Raw genomic sequence first — 20409 nt, 5'->3', positions numbered from 1 at the left:
GAACAGCCTTTGACAAAGGTGTTGTGGACTTTGAAGACGCTGGAACTTGGGACGAAAGGGAGAAACATGCTAAGAGGGAGGCACGTTTGGTAAACCCTCACAGTGATCAACTCCCGCCCAGAAACCTAGGTCCCCACTGCGGAAGGATGTGTAGATCCAGAATTGGCCTCCACAGTCACTTATGGACTCACTGATCATGTTCATGGAAGACAATCTTACTTAGCTGTGTATGATTGCCAGAGAAGAAGAAACATCATCATCAAAATTAGTATATTGCCCTTCATTTGTAGATCTCAGGGCGGTTCACAACATAAAACTGTTGAATGGTTACTTTAGATGTAAAGGTTCATCATTGTTCCACTCCATGTGTATGTCTTTAAGGGGCCAGAGCAAAATAACGAGACCCAGCTTTACAGCTGTGAAGCATAGCAGGTGCTGCTGAGTTGTACTGATTAAGCTGTGTCAGCAATTGGGTAGAGTATATAAGGAGCAGCACCTAGCTCTCCCATTACCCTGGGGGATGGGTTGGTGGTTGGGTCTGGTTTGTTGTTGATGCATTTAGTGTAAAAGGAGTTTTTGTTTTTGTAATTAAAACCCTGTTTAAGTACTTTTTGAGTCCCCCTTATTAATGCATGGTCTCCCCAGCAAGCTCTCTGCAGCGCTACCATACTGCAAATAGCCAACAAAACCACAATGTTGGTTGCTGGAAATCAGCCTTCTTAAAGTCCAGATTGCATGTCTGACTCCACTCGGGTTTCCCTTGGCTCTGCATCGTGAAACCCAGGAGAACAGGATCACTTTCTCCCAAGGGTCCCAGTGCTTCCACTTTGTGACTCTGTTCCTCCGTTGGTGAGGACCAGGTCCAAGAGGAAGGACCCCCTTGTTGCTTATTTCAATGATTATTCATGGGCATAGCCCATGAGTTCCTGCCCCCCCCCCAACAAGAATCCTGGCTAAGCCCATGTGAGCATTAGCTATATTTTAAAAGAGTTCTTTATATATTTTCTCTATGGGGATTTAAGGGCTTTGTAATCATCATGTTTTATACGATCTCAGCTTTTTCAGTAAACCGCCTTGACTCCCAATATGGGGGGAAAGGCGGGGCATAAATAAATACAACGTTAATAATATTGATGTTGATTCTGTGATACGAAGGCTGCCCACGGTCACTGGGACAACCAGTCCTTTGGGGCTAGGGTTTTGGAACAGAAATACAGTCGTACCTTGGTTTTCGAATGGAATCCATTCCAGAAGTCCGTTCGACTTCTGAAAACGTTTGCAAACCAAGGTGCAGCTTCCGATTGGCTGTAGGAGCTTCCTGCGCTCAATCAGAAGCTGTGGAAGCCCTTTCGGACATTTGGGTTCCAAAGAGTGTTCGCAAACTGGAACACTCACTTCCGGGGTTGCAGCGTTTGGGAGCCAAAACGTTTGAGTCACAAGGCATTCAACAACCAAGATACGACTGTATAATAAATAAAAAACCAACTAGGAGCAAATCTTGCCTTTGTATCACACACACACACACACACACACACACACACACACACACACATATACACACACACATATATATATACACACACACACATATACACAGTGGTACCTTGGGTTAAGTACTTAATTCGTTCTGGAGGTCCGTTCTTAACCAGAAACTGTTCTTAACCTGAAGCACCACTTTAGCTAATGGGGGCCTCCCGCTGCCGCCGCGCCACCACTGCACGATTTCTGTTCTCATCCTGAAGCAAAGTTCTTAACCTGAAGCACTATTTCTGGGTTAGCGGAGTGTGTAACCTGAAGCGTATGTAACCCAAGGTACCACTGTATCTCAAATGTTCTTGTTTAATATTTTTGCTTATTCCCAGGCGGGGTTTCTAACTTCCCCATTTTAATTGTTCAGTCTTTCCCCATCACCTCTGTTTTTTTACATCCTACCCATAAGATGTGATATTAATGGAAACATCTTGAGCTGCTTGGATTCTCTTAGAAATAAATGCTGCTTTAAAAAAATGTGTAATAAATCTCAGGACTTAGTCAAGAAGGTAACCGCAACAGGGCAGAAGGTGCATCGATTTTCAAGATTGTTTCCATTTTTGTGTGTTGATGGGTCCCTGGTTCACTGTAGGTCTCGTCGTCTTTATCCTCGCACAACAGCTTTTAATTTTTGTGATTCCGAAATGTCCAGACCAGGGATTGGTGCTATGTGAGGTTCCCCTAAATCATCCCCTCTATTAGTATTTCCCCCACCGAGCATACGTTCTGGAAACCTGAAGTCCACTGTGCACCTATGCACAGGTATTTGTTTATCCCATAATCTAATAAAGTCCAACCTCACCCAGCACACAAATGGGGGGGGGGTTTGAAATTCAGCCTTTAGATAAATCAGATTTGCACAGAAGAGCAGGCAAAAAATGGGAAAATATGTTTGTTGTTCTGTGCTGGGCACAGATTTGGAGTTACTCAAATAAAAGGCTGCTGTTTCCGTCCCTTTCGTTTCCCAGTTTCTAAAGCTGCAGATAAAACCTTATAAATGTTTGTAATGTGGAAAGAGATTCGTTTACATAACATTATCTATCATCTATCTATCTATCTATCTATCTATCTATCTATCTATCTATACATGGGAAGCACTCGGAGCAGACAGGACATAAACACACCAACAAATGTTGTAATAACAAATACTGCCATTTAGCATTACCTGGTAAATGGAATCTGAACCACAAGTATAGGAACTATACAAATTATCCATCTGTGATCTACCAATGATCTAATGTATCAGTCCCACAATCTATGCATTTTCTCCGCAAAAGTGTTGCCTCTTTTTAAAATCTAGGTTACCTCTTAAAGGTAACTTAGCGTGAGCATATGGATCAATTTGTAACTGACGAGACAATATAGATAACTGAAATTGGCACAGGATCATTCTTTTTTCTTTTTTACATACCTAGACTCATCCAAAAAGGGGTGTTAAGTACGACACCTCTGTGTTTAGTGTGCTGGTATACTCAGGGAGAAAGAACCAATTGTTTCTGTGTTCTGGCAAATATGCCTCACTGGTACAGACTGATGTCTGGAAAAAATGAATCCTCCTTCCGGTATAGGCAACGACATTTTTTTAAAGTGTTAAAGAATGTGGAGAAGTACCCCAAATAAAAGTCTGAAATAATGCATTGATCCTTTTAAAATATGCTTGGGGAATGTTTGGAAACGAACACGCCACCATGGGCTCCTGTTTAATAAATATTGTGTGCCGGATTCAGCAAAGTAGTTGCACTAGGAGGATCCAGCATAAGTCCTGCTAGTACAAAGGGCCTTTCCCCTTTCATTCCCACCCCTCAAAAAAAAAAAAAATGGCTCTGGGGAGGTCAGGGGAAAACCCAAAACAGTGTGCATGGGAAGGGGGGTGTCATTTCACATGGGAAGCAGAAATGTTGTGTTTCAGAACACAACACTGAATTCCATCCATTATTTGGGGTGGGGGGTATTAGGGGTGGGATGGTGCCTCTGGTGGGGGACGTGTCTCGCTCCTTATGGGGTAGTTTGTCCACCTTTGGTCCCCACCTGCACTCAGCTCTCACCTGTGGCTCCTAGAAGCTGTCAGCATGCGACAGCAGCCACCCCTGGGGAAATGGCTTCACCTGGCCAGCTAAACCAGGTGAGAGGAGCCGATGGGTCTCAAACCCTCGGTGAGTTAGGGGCTTCCCCTGCACGTGGAGACAGGCTCTGGCAGATGGAGCGATGAGACCAAGAGGGGAGCCAACAGTCAAGGTTTCTGCACATGTTGCAGGGGGAAGTGAGAGGCAGGTGGGGCTTGTCCATCTGGGAAGGGAGACCATCGAGGAGAAGGAAGACTCTCATCCTAAACCCCCACTGCCTTGTGGGATACCTTCAGGAGAAGAAAAGGTATCAGGAGCAAACCCTACATGAGTCCAGAGTGGAGTCCCAAAGACGGTTGGATGGCGCCTTGTACTCCTTCGGGCAACGTCTTGCTCTGCTTTCCTTTGGAGCCCATCAGCGAGGCCAAGAGTGGGGCCTTCCAGGCTAGTGCAGCAGTTTGACTTCACCACAGAGATGCACCCCACTGTCTCTTGAGACAGCTCGTGTTTTTCTATTCCGCCACCAGAATTAACTAACTGAGCAAATCTAGGATGCTTGTGTTATGACTTGGGCACAGTCACTCTTTTTCCTTGAAGCTTCACTTAATTGTCACAGGACTTTCTGCATTTCCTTTCCATCGAACCTCAATATTTTGATTTTTCTTTGTACACCCAACATGTGTATACAGGCAACTCCCCATTTGATATGATAATGCGATACGATCATCTTTACTGTCATTGTCCCATACAGAACAACGAAATGAAAAAAAAAAAATCTACATCAGACATTCAAAACCAACAAGCCTGCTATCCCAGCTATCCCAACCTGGTTAGCCCTCTAAAAACTCTCAAACCCCATTTTTAAAATACAATATACTCCCATAGAGACTCCTTACACTGCATTTAAAACCAAAATTGCATTTGGGTAGAAACTGTTTCTCAGGTGGCTAGTCCTAGTCTTTATAACCCTGTACCTTCTTCCAGAAGGCAGAAGCTGAAAGAGATCATATCCTGCGCTATCTCTGCAGCTTTCTTATAGCACCTGGAAGCGTAGATTTGCTCCAAGGTGGGAAGAGTGCACCCAGTTATTCTCTCTGCAGTCTTTACAACCCTGGACAGCATTGTTTTTCCCCTGACCGTGCAGCTCCCAAACCACACACACAGACCACGTGTTCAAAGCAGGTGTATACCATTTTAGAAGTGGGTGCAACTGGGTGTGGTGGGCTTACCTGTGCACCATTGACATGCACGATGACCTGGAATGGAACCCCCACAAAAAATGGGGGGGTGCACAAATTGGGGGAGCGCCTGCTGACCGAGATAAAACCATGTAGCTGATGATGTGAACTTTAGGCCATAAAAGCTTATGCCTCAATAAATTGGTTTCAGTCTTTCAGGCACCAGAAAAGTCTTGCCCCTCACGGCTACCCTAATTCTTGAAACTAACAAATGCACATCAATACAGACATTTATACCAGATACAGCTAACCATCTTCACTGATCCACTGATACGAGGTAAGGCTGCCAAAGCTTTTCTCACATTCCACACGTTTACGTCGCTTTGCCCCTGTGTGGGTTCTCTGATGTGTATTAAGATTCCCTCGACGACTGAAGCTTTTCCCACATTCCGCACATTCGAAAGGTTTCTCCCCTGTGTGGGTCGTCTGATGTCTGTGAAGGCTTCCGCCCGTGCTGAAACTTTTCCCGCACTCCGCACATTTGTAGGGCTTCTCGCCCGTGTGCGTTCTTTCGTGTTTCGTAAGGTGTGTCCTCTGGCTGAAATTCTTCCTGCACTCAGCACATTGAAAGGGCTTCTCCCCTGTGTGAGTCGTTTGGTGTCTGTTAAGGCTTCCGCTCGTGCTGAAGGTCTTCCCACACTCCGCACATTTATAGGGCTTCTCTCCCGTGTGAGTTCTTTGATGTAAGGTAAGCTGCTGGCTCTCAATGAAGCTCTTTCCACACTCCATGCACTTATAGGGCTTCTCTCCTGTGTGGGTTCTCTGATGGGAAAGAAGGCTCCCACTACGACTGAAGCTTTTCCCACACGTCATGCATTTATAAGGTTTCGTCCCGGTGTGAGTTTTCTGATGTGATGTAAGATTATAGCTTTGGCGGAAGCTTTTCCCGCACTCCAGGCACTTATACGGCTTCCCCCCTGTGTGCGTTATTTCATGTGCAGTCAGACTTTTGCCGTCAATGAAGCTTTTCCCACACACAACACACTCATATGGTTTTTCCCCTGGGTGAATTATTTGCAGAGAATTAAGGCTTCCACTACTGATGAACCTCTTTCTACACGCCATACATTTATGAGGTTTCTCCTCTGTGCGGGTTTTGGGATGTGTGTTAAAGGGGCTGCCGGAAGCAAAACACTTTCCGCAGTCCACGCATGTGTACATTTTCTCCCTTGTGTGGATTCTCTGATGTGCATGAAGGCTTCCGCTGTGGATGAAGTTCTTTCCACATTCCAGGCACTTATACGGTTTTTCACCCGTGTGAGTCCTTCTATGTGTATGAAGACTTCCACTGTTGCTGAAGCTCTTTCCGCAGTCTGTACATTTGTATGGTTTCTCCCCTGTATGAATTCTTTCATGGGTAGTAAGGCTTCCGCTATCGCTGAAGGCTTTTCCGCACTGTGTGCATTTATAGGGTTTCTCCCCTGTGTGAGTTCTTTGATGAACGGTAAGATGGTGACTGTGACCAAAGCTCTTCCCACATTCCAGGCACTCGTATGGTTTCTCCCCTGTGTGGGTTCTACAATGCCTGTTCAAGTTTGATTTATCTTTGAATGTTTTCCCACACGCCGGGCATTTTTCTTTTCTATTTCCTTTCTGATTTTCCTGTGGGATTAGGAGTTTGTGGACACTGGCACCCTGAGAAGCAGAGAACCTCTTCCTCTCTGCCTTTGGTTGGTTTCCCATGTGCTTTTTCCATCCCCTTTGAATACCAAGCTCCTTCCCCACTGAATGCTTGGCTGTTTCTGACACCTCAGATGGCTCCACAGACTTCTCATTGTCCTTCTGTCTGAGGCCTGCGTGCAGAAAAGAAAAACTTCATGTTAGGAGTTCAAGGCAGAAATCTCATCAGGGGACTGAGTCAAATTAGCCATTTCTCTAATGACAACAGCTCCAGAATTCTCCCCATTCTTCTCTGCGCACGCTACTGAAGTCTGGCTTACAACAGGCACTCAGCTGTATTCCTCTCAGCTCTAACGATTGCTGACTGCAACATTTTGCATGATTATTTCCAGAAGCTTTATTCCAAAGTTCACTACAATGCCCAAGCCCTGGTGCTTAGCAGGTGCACTATTTGAAAGTAAAAGAATAACAAAAGAATAAAACCAGTTTATTTATTTATTTGGAAGGGATCCCAAGGGTCATCCAGCCCAACCCCTGCAATGCATTAATACTGTTCATAGCCATCCCTCCCAGGGCTCGAACCACCAACCTTCTGGTTAACAGCCAGATGCACTGACCATGTTCCATGCTGGGACCCCTACATTGTGGTGGCAAATACTCAGAACAGGAGTTCCCCCTCTCCAGCCTCAATCAGCCAAAGAGATCTTTACCCACAGAGTGCAGATTCCCACAACTCTCCATCGTGGCTTCCTTGTACAAAGCTCCTGGATCCAGGAGATTTTACTCCCCCTTGGCGAAATACGCAGTCACCTTCTTCTCTGCTGAAAGAAAGGAGGATTCTTCATTTGAAGGTAGTTTCCTCCACGTGTACCACTGCTCCCTCTTTGAACACTGTATTTTAATACTTTGTTGGAAGCCGCCCAGGGAGGCTGGGGAGACCCAGCCAGATGGGCGGGGTATAAATAATACATTATTATAATATTATTATTATTTGAACAGTGGCCAATGAATAAGCTAGACAGACACATAAGCCAAGCAGGGGGAAACTCACAAAGCTGCTGAGAGAGTATTGTATTGTATTGTATTGTATTGTATTGTATTGTATTGTATTGCATTGCATTGCATTGCATTGCATTGCATTGCATTGCATTGCATTGCATTGCATTGCATTTTTACCAATAGTGTGGAGGCTTATGAAAAATGCAGCAATGGGATTCTTACAACCAGATTCAACTAAATAGTTGTGCTGGCAAGAGCCAGTGTTGTAAGTCCTGTTACTGCAAAGGTAAAGGTAAAGGTACCCCGGACCGTTAGGTCCAGTCGCGGATGACTCAGGGGTTGTGTGCTCATCTCGCTCTATAGGCTGAGGGTTCCGGCATTTGTCCGCAGACAGCTTCCGGGTCATGTGGCCAGCATGACTAAGCCACTTCTGGTGAATCAGAGCAACGCATGGAAACGCCGTTTACCTTCCCTCCGGAGTGGTACCTATTGATCTACATGCACTTTGACGTGCTTTCGAACTGCTAGGTTAGCAGGAGCAGGGACCGAGCAATGGGAGCTCACCCCATCGCGGGGATTCGAACTTCCAACCTTCTGATTGGCAAGCCCTAGGCTCTGTGGTTTAGACCACAGTGCCACCCACGTCCCTTGTTACTGCAAAAGTGCTTTCTTTTTATATATGTATATAATTTTTATTAAATTTTCTGTTTTACAATTTAGAATACTCATTTAAACAACCTTAAAATATCCATGGCTTTCTTTCTTCTCTTTCCATGGTTCATTTTGCATATCAAAAATCCCTGCATATTTTAGGTAAACTAAACCATACAGTATTCCATTATTACATCCATCAAAGCTTATTTACACTGTTGAATTTATCTTAATGCTGCCAACGTTTTCAAGTGTACACAATTCCCCCCCATATATTCAACAAACATTTCCAGTCTTCTCAGTGCAACACTGCTTTCTCACTCCTCCCACCTCTGTGTCCCCCCCCCCATCAGATGGGTGGGGCAGGAGTACCACTGCCGGCAGCACTGTTCACGGGGTGAGGCAAGAGAGGGTTGTTTCATTTTTAACTCTTTTTGTTTAACAAACTTTTTCTAAAATAATTGAAATTGTCTATTGAACATTTTACAAATAAATTGTACACAGATAAGAACACTGGCAGGATTACTGTAATAACCTTCAGTTTCATAAGGGTATATATTTAAAGAAGATGAATAAATGAGCAAATTAAGTTAATTTGGATATGCAGAAGACATTACAAATACATTTAAGGAACCGCAGAAGGAGGGGGAAGGAAGTCAAGCTTTGAAATGTCAAAATGATTGTAAAATCAGTGAAATATTTAAACCTGAAAAGTATTTTAAAATATATATGAAATGGACAAGGCTGATTCTGCAGATGGGAAAGCGGAAGCAATAACATCTTGCAGCGCCAAATGTGAACAGAAAGAGGAATATTCTGTCAGTTCCTGAACCCCTCCCTGCATACAAACACATCGTGACCCCGAAGGAAGGCCCCCAGCTGCCTCCTCCATCTCTCCCCACAAGTCGCTTCCCTTACCTGAGGCGTCTGCTGGATTTTGCGCTCCAGCCCAAAGAAGAGACGATTTAGGTGGGGCCTCTGATGGCATCGCAGTGGCTGTGGGGGAGACGGGGGAAGCATGAATCCTATGCCAGTTTCCTTGCCAGGTGTGGCTGGACTACAGCTCCCACCGCCTTTCACGATTTGTGATTATGGCTGGGGCTGATGGGAGTTGTAGTCCAGCCACAATCTGGAGCGCACCAGTTTGGTGAAGGCAAGGGAGCACTCCCAGACGCAAGGAAAAGCAAGCCACAGCCATAAAAGCTAAGCAGGTGTTCTCCTGCTCTGGAGGGCAGGATCTGTACCAATGGATTTAAGTTACACGAAAGGAGATTCCAACTCAACATCAGGAAGACAGCAAGAGCTGTTTGGCAGTGGGACAGTCTCCCTTAGGAGCTGGTGGACTCTCCTTCCTTGGAGGTTTTGAAGCAGAGGTTCATAGAATGGGAGTCGGAAGGGACCCCGAGGGTCATCTAGTCCGACCCCCTGCAATGCAGGAATATTTCACCCAATGTGGGGCTCGAACCCACAACCCTGAGATTAAGAGTCCCATGCTCTACTGACTGAGCTATCCCAGCTCATTTGTCACAGATGCTTCAGCTGAGATTCTTGCATGGCAGGGGGTTGGACTAGATGACCCCTGGTGTTGCCTACCAACTCTACCTGGTATGCTCCACAGAGGACCTTAATGTCCATGAATAATCATAGTTTAGAGGTCCGGGCCCTAAGGAAGTCAGATTATCCTCCACCAGGGCCAGGGCCTTCTCAGTGATGGCTCCGACCTGGTGGAATGCTCTGTCCCATGAGACCAGGGCCCTTCAGGATTTACCGTATTTTTTGCACCATAACACTCACTTTTTTCCTCCTAGAAAGTAAGGGGAAATGTCTGTGCGTGTTATGGAGGGAATGCCTACGGGTGGCATGCCTACGGATTTTCCTCCTCTAAAAACTATGTGCGTGTTATGGTCAGGTGCGTGTTATAGAGCAAAAAATACGGGTAACTTCCTTCCACGGGGCCTGTAAGACAGAGCTATTCCGCCTGGCTTTCAATTTGAACTTAGCCTGATCTTTTATTCCCCTTCTTTCCCTCCCCTTCCCCTTTTTATGAAGATTACCCACTCTGGGATCCCACAGCTAATTCTCCCCTGGTCTCCTTGCTGGCTCAGATAGGTCTAATTTATCCAGCCAGCCCTAATGTTTATTGGACGGATTTTCCCCCTAAATTGATTTTTGAATTCTGAATTTATTGTTATTCACGTTTTATACTGTATTTTATGCTGGTTTTTTGTTGCATCAACTGAGTGTTTTAAATTTGTTGTTAGCCGCCCTGAGCCCAGTTTTCTGAACTGGGAAGGGCGGGGTATAAATAAAAAAATATTATTTATTATTATTACTTCCAACCATCAAAGGAAGAGAGACCCCTGAACACACTTGTTGTTGTTTAGTCATTTAGTCATGTCCAACTCTTTGTGACCCTATGGACCAGAGCACGCCAGAAACTGAACTGGGAAGGGAGGGGTATAAATTATTATTATTATTATTATTATTATTACCATTCTATGATTCTAGGTGCAAAGCGCACGAGATCCGAACTCTCTTTCCTAGCGGCTCTGAGCCAGCCTATCCCTGGGAGAGGGAAAGCAAGTATTTCAACAAGTCTCCCGGCAGGGATTCTTGCATCGCAGCGGGGCTGGACTAGATGACCCTCTGGAGTCCCTTCCACCTCTACAATGGCATGATTCTGCAGTCCTCCCATCTTCTGTCCCTGGGTTAGTGGAAGGAGATCTGAATGAGAAGGGAGAGTAGGAAGACAATGCAAAGCGGGAGCGGGGCTTGGAGGGCAGACCCCCTTTGCAGCTGGAGGAGCTCGGAATCTTTTTTGGGGGGAGGGGGGTCTTTTTCATCTCCCTCTCTCCCCCCACCTCGCAAGCAGGGCTGATTCCCAGGCACCCTCTGCTTTCCCCCAACCCACATATTCCCCATGCGAATGAATGACGGGATGGGCGGGGAGGCGGGGCTGTTGCTTCAAAGGGGATCGTGCAATGGAAACGTGGCAGATATGTGGATCCCCTTTCGGATTGCACAGATCACGACCCTCCCGCCACCTGCGAGTCTAAGAGAGGAGTTAGACTTCCCTTTTCTCTCCAAAAAGGAAAAATTATCCCCCTTCCCACCCGCCGCCTCTCCCAATCCATCCCTCCAGTGTCGCCCAGTCCTTCCAATTTATTCATTTTGGGGGGGGGGGGTGTCTTGTCTTTTTCTGCACAAACACACCCTTCCTTCCTTCCTTCCTTCCTTCCTTCCTTCCTTCCTTCCTTCCCTCCTTCCCTCCCTCTCTCCCTCCTGCTGAATCTCACCTGGCCTGTCTTCCTTTCCCCGGGATGCGAAGGGAGGCGAAGGTACCATTGTCTTGCAATTCCACCCTCACTCCCACACATGGGGAAAACTTCCTGCCTCTCTAGGAACCACAGCTCAGTTCCTATGTTCTTTGGAGGACTGAGTTGGCAGGAGCTGCCTTCAGGGCCCCACCCCCCAAAGAAATCACAGCTGCTTGAATTATTCTTTCTCTGTGTGTCTTTCTCACACACACGCAGATCAGACCCTCCAAGTGCCCCTATTTTCCAGGGACAGCCCCAGATTTTCAGGTTTCTGATTTCTTTCCTTAAAGTAAAGGTAAAGAGACCCCTGACCATTAGGTCCAGTCGTGACCGACTCTGGGGTTGCGGCGCTCATCTCGCTTTACTGGCCGAGGGAGCCGGCGTACAGCTTCCAGGTCATGTGGCCAGCATGGCTAAGCCGCTTCTGGCAAACCAGAGCAGCACACAGAAACGCCGTTTACCTTCCCGCCGGAGCGGTACCTATTTATCTACTTGCACTTTGATGTGCTTTCGAACTGCTAGGTTGGCAGGAGCTGGGACAGAGCAACGGGAGCTCACCCCGTCACGGGGATTCGAACCGCCGACCTTCTGATCAGCAAGTTCTAGGCTCTGTGGTTTAACCCACAGCACCACCCGCGTCCCGCTTTCTTTCCTTAGGATGTCCCTATTTTTGTCAGATAAATGTTGGAGGGTATGGCGTGATACCACCCGCAAGCCAAGGAGATAAATAATTGGAAGACATCTGAAGGCAGCCCTGTAGGGGGAAGTGCTTTTTTTAAGGTTTAATGTTGTCTTGAGGGGATGGAGTGGTTTGATACTGAATCCAATGATTTATAGGGACATTGGACTTCCCCTCCTTGGAGGCCTTAAAGCACAGACCAGAGAGCTGTAGAATCGTAGAACCGTTGTTATAAGAATTTTAAGGTTTTATACACACACACACACACACACACACACACAGTGGTACCTCTGGATGCGAACAGGATCCATTCCAGAGCCCCGTTCGCATCCTGAAGCGAACGCAACCCACGTCTGCGCGTGCACGGGTCACAATTCGACGCTTCCGCGCATGCGCGTGACATCATTTTTGAGCGTCTGCGCATGCGTGAGTGGCAAAACCCGGAAGTAACGCACTCCGTTACTTCTGGGTTGCTGCGGAGTGCAACCTGAAAACGCTCAACCCGAAGCTACTTCAACCCGAGGTATGACTGTATATGATGAATGTTCATAACTGTATATATAAACCACATGTCTGAAACCCCACAGAAAAAGTCCTGAAGCCATTTTGTGCCTCCCAAACTGACCTCAAATATTTCTCTGCAAGGTCGAAGGAAAATGGAAAAATGTCCCCATTGTCTCTGTCCTCACAAATCCTGCCTTAAGGGTATGTCTGTGTATGAACAGGGTGAGCCTGTGACCTGGCTCAGGAACTAAGTATTTATCATTACAAAAGACTAGCCAGGCCCCCACAGGTAATCCAGTCAAGTGACCATTAACAGGTAACCTGCCAGGCAGGAGATAATCAAGACACTCAGATTTCTGTTGTAGACCGCCTTTTCTCTGATGTAGGTATGATGTATCTGGGGGATGGTCTTGGGCTACACCCCTTCTGTGATGTGGGTATGATGTTTCTGGGGGTGGTCTTGGACTCCAGGGCGGGCAATTTAAAATGTCTATATAAGGGCAGGCACACTTAGGTTCTGGGTCCTCCTGCTTGTGAGGGGAGCACCCTATTGCAACAACTTTAATAAAGTTCAGGCTTACTAGCTGCTTTGCTTCTCAATATTCTTTGGTTGGCCTCTGTTATTTTCTCCTACTGATAGGGAACCCACATAAGGATACAGGCTCTTGGATACCCCATAAGGGAAAAAGGGCAGATTTTGTTTACAACACTGTAGAGTTGGAAAGGGACCCCCAAGGTCATCTAGTCCAACCCCCTGCATTGCAGGAATCTCAACTGAAGCGTCCATGACAGATGGCCACCCAACCTCTGCTTAAAAATCCCCAAGGAAGGAGAGTCCACTAGCTCCCGAGGGAGACCGTTCAAAGAGCTCTTACTGTCAGAAAGTCTTTTCTGATGTTTAGTCGTAATCTTATTTCTTGTAGCTTGAAGCCATGGGTTTGAGTCCTACCCTCCGTAGCAGTAGAGAACAAGCATGCTTTGTGTGTCCTGCATCGAGCAGGGGGCTGGAAGAGATGCCCTCTGGGAGACCTCCAACACTGTGGCTCCGAATTGCAGCTGAAAATCTTCCCAGAGAACTTTTAGAAGACATATGAAGGCAGCCCTGTATCGGGAAGCTTTTAATGTTTGACATTTTATGATGTTTTTATATGTGCTGGTAGCTGCCCAGAGTGGCTGGGGAAACCCACCCAGATGGACGGGGAATAATAATAATAATAATAATAATAATAATAATAAGTGCTGGACTTTGTCTTCTGGCTTTAGCAAATGCCTCTTTCTCCCCCTTCCTTATTATTTTACCAGCTGGCTTGAGAGGAAGCTTCTTATCTGAGTTTGCTTTCGTCTCCCCACCCAGCACCAATCTGATCTTATGCTGCAGCTTTAAAAACAACCACCACAACCCTGTGTTTGGGTTGGAGCTCAGACAGCCCTGTGCTGCAGCTATTTTTTTTTAAGAAAGCGGTTTAACTACTCCAAATATTGTAAGAATTTATTTTCTGTACAACTGGCTAGCTCTCTGGGGAGTCCCTTGTGGCCGGAAGCAGGCCCTGCAATGCTGCCAACAATTAAACAAAGTTATTGGCTGCTGGTTCAGGAGGCAGTTAGCCGGCTTTTTCGGGGATTTCCTTTCCGACTATAACGCTCTCTGCCTTTTCTGGGAAATCAGGTGAGAGCGAAGAAGTTGCCCTTTCCCTTTTGGACAGCAGAGGGCACTGCTGCACCATCAAAAGCCTCTTTTGCAAAGAGACGGCAAGGTTGCTGAATGTTGACAGTGAATAAAATCCATGCAAAGGAATCAGGACTGGCCCAAGGCATTTTGGCACCTGAGGTGAACCACAAAATTGTGCCTCCTTAAAGATGCTACTGTGTTTGACAGTCTCTCTTCCTTTGACAGCTGGAAGTAGGAACCCCGTTGCAGCAAAAGACCAAATAAATGAACAGATTCAGCAGCTTTGCTTTTACTTAACCCTAGCTGAAGTCTCCCATTTTTTGCGCTGAGCATACATACCGTATTTTTTGCACCATAACACTCACTTTTTTCCTCCTAAAAAGTAAGGGGAAATGTCTGTGCGTGTTATGGAGGGAATGCCTACGGGTGGCATGCCTACAGATTTTCCTCCTCTAAAAACTACATGCGTGTTATGGTCGAGTGCGTGTTATAGAGCGAAAAATACGGTAACTCTTCTGTCTGTGGGAGACAAACGTCTTCAGCCTTAACTGGACTCCTTCCTTGCCTCTCTAATGCCACCTGCAGAGAAGAAACCAAAACTTTAAGTGTGGTCTATATGCAGTTTATTTATTGCGCTATAATCAAAGCAGTCATTTAAAAGGGCTCTTCGGTTGTGGGACTAAGGTCAGCCAGGAAGGCCCCCCCCCCATGCAAGAAGGCTGGTGTGACACATTTCGAAACGAATCAAGGGACACGTATTGTCATCGGAAAACAGAGATGGGGGCTGTTCGGACCATTAAATCCCAAGCATGGTATTGCCCAAGTGTGTCACTGGATTGCGGCTGATTGGTTGTATAAGCAAAATAAGCGAGTCACACGGAATACATCCAAGTTAATGATTTATTTGTGCTTAGTTTCCTTGCGCAAAGACACACCCGGGGCAACTTGGCAGCAGGAAACAGCGCAACGTGACGAGGAGCAACTCGCTCGGGTTCAGCTTCGTTCTTTCATGCTCATGCATTATCTGCAAAGAAACAAGGAGAGATCAAGTCCTGGTTTTAGAAGAGGAAGCTGGACTGGAACTCATGGCTTCGAGTTACAAGAAAGGAGATTCCAGCTAGCCATACGGAAAATCTTTCTGACAGTAATAGCTGTTTGACAGCAGAATGGTCTCCCTCAGGTTATGGTATTTAAGCAGAGATCAGGAGGCCATCTGTCATGGATGATTTAGTTGAGATTCCTTTCCTTCCCATTGGATCCTTTGCTTTTGCTAATGGTTTTTACCCCCACGGAAATTCCCTGCAAGTGGATTAGTCTTTTCACCTCTATTTACTCCTAGCCATTATGAGGCTTTGGGCTTCCTAAACTCTTATGCTCCTCAAGACTGTCACCTCGCAAGGAAATGAGTCTATTTGTGGATTCCCTAGGATTACAACCCTAAGTCACAACCCAGGAAGTGTATATAACTTAATTAGTTCTTACACCTGCTTTCGGCATTGGGTGCCCTTTTAAATGTGTTAGGTGGGGGGAGTTATTGGGTTGTCTTTGTTCTTTTTATTGCGTGTTTTGTGGTGTTTTTTAATATATTGTGAACCGCCCTGAGATCTACTGGTATAGGGTAGTATACAAATTTAAATAAATAATACAATACCCATTTCGTTTCCCCTGACACACAGGTTTTAATTAAACACATCAAACCCATTACAATAGAAATGTTTTGAAGATAACAAAATAAAACAGAAGCTGCCTGAATTGTCCATGCAGCATCTTCTGAGGGACTCACCTAAAATTACCATGATTTTCACTTTGTCACTCATTTTGTCAGCAACTGAGAAATTTAGTAACCTCCTCGCTGCTCCCTGGAGAGAACATTGCAGGTTAGCTCATGACAAACGAAGCATGCACAGTGGTACCTTGGTACTCAAACACCGAAAACCCGGAAGTAAGTGTTCGGTTTTTGAACGTTTTTCAGAAGCTGAACGTCCGATGCAGCTGTCGGCTATTGTTTGCGGGGCACCTGCACCAATCAGAAGCTGTGCCTTGGTTTTTGAACATTTCGGAAGTCAAACCAACTTCCGGAACAGATTAAGTTTGGCATTTTTGTTTTTGCTATTTATTTTGCATTTTTGTTTTTGAGGCTTTTTTGATTAATTTGTTTTTGTGACTGTGTGGAACCCAGTTCAGCTACTGATTGATTGATTGTGTGACTGCGGAAATGGATAAAAGCCCACCATCTAAACAATGACCGTCACCAGTACAGGTAAGAAAAAAAAGCATACATCTACAAATAAAACCATATCATTCTTATCTAATCAATGTTTGTAATTTTTGTTATGATTTTAATTTTTATCATCTACAATACTGTCTTATTTATTTTATAGTACAGTAGTACATTGATTATTGCTTTCATTTTATGGATCAATGGTCTCGTTAGATAATAAAATTCATGTTAAATTGCTGTTTTTGGGGTTGTTTTTAAAAGTCTGAAATGGATTAATCCTTTTTGCATTACTTTCTATGGAAAAGTGTGCCTTGGTTTTGGAACGCTTTAGTTTTGGAACGGGCTTCTGGAACAGATTAAGTTTGAGAACCAAGGTACCAATGTATACATTTGTAGGAGATTTATTTCCATATGAATCTACCCGGACCCTGAGATCATCTTCTGAGGCCCTTATTTGTGTGCCTCCTGCACGAGAGGTCTGGAGGGTGGCAACATGAGAAAGGGATTATTATTATTATTATTATTATTATTATTATTATTATGCCTTAGTTGCTTTGTATTCCACTCTTGATTGATTACTAGTTCATATCTGTATTGGATTTTAAATTATTTTATATAGGATTTTTAAAAAAATTATTTTATTTTCAATGCAAAATCATAACAAAAATTACAATCATTGATTAGATTAGAATGATGATATGGTTTTATTTGTAGATGTATGCTTTTTTGACTTGTTTTTTATTTTGTTTTCCTTTTTTTGGTATGTTTTGTTTTTCTTTCTTGTTTGTACAGTATTATTTTGGATTATATAGGATTTTTTTATTGTACAGTGGTACCTCGGGTTACAAACACCTCGGGTTACAAACACTTCGGGTTACAGACTCCGCTAACTTGGAAGTAGCATCTCGGGTTAAGTACTTTGCCCCAGGATGAGAACAGAAATCGTGTGGCGGCGGCGTGGCGGCAGAGGGAGGCCCCATTAGCTAAAGTGGTACCTTAGGTTAAGAACAGTTTCAGGTTGAGAACGGACCTCCGGAATGAATTAAGTTCATAACCGGAGATACCACTGTATGCTTGGGGTTGCTTTTATTGTTGAATCACTCCCAGACATTAAACAGGAAACAATTCAGAAATGGAATGAAATAAATGATCTGTAATAATCCATTCTGGAGATAACTGAAAGTCAAGGTATGCATCTATAAACTAAACAATTATACAGTCATACCTCGGGTTGAATGTGCTTCAGGTTGAGTGCTTTCGGGTTGCTCTCTGCAGCAACCCGGAAGTAACGGAGCGCGTTACTTCCGGGTTTCGCCATTCGCGCATGCACAGACGCTCAAAATAACGTCATGCATATGAGCGGAAGTGGCAAAACGAAACCCACGCACACTCCAGAACGGATCCCGTTTGCATCCCAAGGTACGACTGTACTGTCAATGATTTGGAGGGAATGCTAGATAGGGGTTTTATGGGGGGGTGTAGTTCTACAAGAATACTAAACAGACAAAAGTAAGTAATCCTCCAGCAACAAGGGTAGATCTAGCTTCTTGACCACAGCTGGACTATTGGAATATTCCAGAGAGATGCTTCTGTGCAGCACACAGACTTTGAAATTGTTATGGCAAGAGGGCGGCCATTTTGCAACACATAAGCAGTGGCCATTTTCTCCCTGAGCTCAGCCAGACTGAAACAAGCAAGCAAACCACTTTTTGAGAGCCGGCCTTCGGTGGCTCCAACAGCAGGAAACTCCCTGAAAACAGATCTGCGCCAACATTTCGCACCTCAGTGTCTGCCGTTGCTGTTCAGAGTCCCACAATCTCCCTCCCATTTCTTTTAAAGGAAGCATTTCATCTCTCTAGACAGAAATTGGGTGGAGATATTACATGGGAAGTGATTCACAAATGGAATCAAACCGACTAAAACATTCACTGCATGCAACATATAAATGATGGAGCATTCTATATGAGGTTGTAGAAAGAACAATGTATAGATATTGTGATAGGAATTTTATGGTTTTAGATATATGGCAACGTTCATAACCACACGTACATAGATCAACACAGGAAGACCAATCTGGAACCATTTTGATTCCTAAACTGACCAAATCCTGGAAAAGCCTCCCCATTGTCTCTTTCCTCACAAATCCTGTCTCAAGGATATGTCTGTTTGAATAAGGTGTGAGCCTGTGACCTGGCCCAGGAAATAAGTATTTTACCACTACAAAAGAATGGCCAGGCTCCCCAGGAAATCCAATCAAGTAACCTGCTAGACAGGAGATAAACAACAACAGGAGAAAAACAATATTTAAATTTCTGTGATGTAGGGGGATGTATCTGAGGGGTGGTCTTAGATTACACCCCTTCTGTGATGTATGCATAATGTTTCTGGGGGTGGTCCTGATCTAGAGAATGGGAATTTCAAAAGTCTTTATAAGGCCTTGCACGCCATTGTTCTGGGTCCTCTTCCTCTCCTGCGTGTGAGGGGAGCACCCTGTTGCAACAGGTTAATAAAGATCAAGCTTACTAGCTGCTTTGCTTCTCAATATTCTCTGGTTGGCCTCTGTTATTTTCTCCTACCAATAGGGAACCTATGTAAGGACTCTATATGGGCTCTTGGATACCCCATAAGGGAAAAGGGCATATTTTTATTTACAACAGATGGTGACCACGCACGAAGGGACTTTTGGTTACCCGGATTCTGGAAACGAGGAAGGACTGGTTATCCAGCGCGCACCAGGCAGTTTGCCAGGAGGAATAACCAGTCTTCCATCGGTCCCAGGGTCTGGAAATAACTGGAGTTTCAGCGGGGCTAACCAGAGGAAGCAACGCTTGATCAGGCCGGCCTTAAACAACCAGTCAAGAGATCGTGGGATCACCAGGAACAGCGCATGCGGAAGTGAGTATTAAGTAGGAAACACGGGTAGTGGGTTGGGGTCTCTAAACCACAGCAACCAAAATTCTTTAATTCTTCCTTTTCCCTTCAAATCTAAAATTTCTACTTTTTTCCTCATCTAAAAATTGCCTTCTCCTTTCTGTCCCCTCAATCTCAACACCAGCCCTAGCCCTTCGGAGTATGCCCAGGCAAAAGTTGTGTGTGACTTCTTTCATTTCCCTTCTACAGTCTATATGCCGACCTATTCCTTCGGAGTTTTGCCCAGAAAAAGGTCGTGCTTTTTCTTCTGTACTGAAAAACTATAACTCCCAGGTGCAGCCGCACCTCTGCCATGGCGAGCTTTGTTAGAGATGACCTGTGAGCAGAGAAAGCAAGGGCACCTGATTCCTTTCCTTCTTTGTCACTTCTGAGTCCCAATCTGGCACTGCGCTACGCAAGCGTCCAGTAGGGAACTCTCAGGTTAGATTGTAAGAGGCAGGAGGTTGCTGTGGGCTCCCTGGCTGAGTAATGACCAAAGGGGGGGGGGGTTTGAGATCGCTGACCGCACTGTTAGCTTAGTAGCCAGGAAAGGCCAACAGCTGTACCAGCCTAGTAAGTCAGGCCAGACGAACGGTGGTGTGTCACAGTACTAATTCTCGGAGTTGTCCAAATTGAGTGTACTGTGGGTTATTTATTGTGTTTCCTGAAAAGTGGGGATAAAACCCCGACTGCAGTATAAAAGTAAAAGCTGGCGCTATTAAAATTCTTAAAATGGGTGCACCTCAATCAAAAGAAATGAACCCACAGACTCCTGATGGGAAAGAAGCCCAGTTGGTGCTTACTTCCCGCCTGGACTTTAAGAAACGTTTTTCCTGTGTTTAAATTGTACTTAGGTAACATCCAGCAGCTGCTTATCTTAAATGTGCCATCTAAAATAAAAATGCAAGCTTGCTCCAATTCTAAATCTAAGGAAGCCATGTTGAAGCCTTATCAATCTTAAACAAGACAAAAAATGGAGAATGAAGTGTGCAAATGTTTGTTATTTGA

The 20409-nt window shown here is 45.0% G+C and overlaps 1 protein-coding gene across 9 annotated transcripts; it reads right to left on the bottom strand.

Moving 5' to 3' along the window:
- Positions 1 to 4308: 4308 nt before the first annotated feature.
- LOC308471797 (uncharacterized protein) lies at positions 4309 to 11569 on the bottom strand. Of its 9 annotated transcripts, none has more exons than XM_080996082.1 (4): positions 11398 to 11462; positions 9020 to 9097; positions 7162 to 7272; positions 4309 to 6624 (listed from the first exon to the last, which is right to left on the bottom strand). In XM_080996082.1, the coding sequence occupies exons 3-4, from the start codon at positions 7190 to 7192 to the stop codon at positions 5078 to 5080; spliced, it is 1578 nt and encodes a 525-aa protein (XP_080852208.1). In that variant the 5' UTR covers positions 7193 to 7272; positions 9020 to 9097; positions 11398 to 11462; the 3' UTR covers positions 4309 to 5077. The 9 variants fall into 9 exon arrangements, with proteins under 9 accessions (XP_080852208.1, XP_080852211.1, XP_080852206.1 ...); XM_080996085.1 differs by having other exon boundaries at positions 7166 to 7272; XM_080996080.1 differs by having other exon boundaries at positions 7162 to 7269; positions 11398 to 11456.
- Between the last annotated feature and the right edge of the window lie 8840 nt (positions 11570 to 20409).

The sequence above is a fragment of the Podarcis pityusensis genome, assembly GCF_964106645.2.
Source record: "Podarcis pityusensis genome assembly, chromosome: 2".
NCBI classification, from domain to species: Eukaryota; Metazoa; Chordata; class Lepidosauria; order Squamata; family Lacertidae; genus Podarcis; species Podarcis pityusensis.
This window is presented reverse-complemented; position numbering and strand designations above follow the sequence as displayed.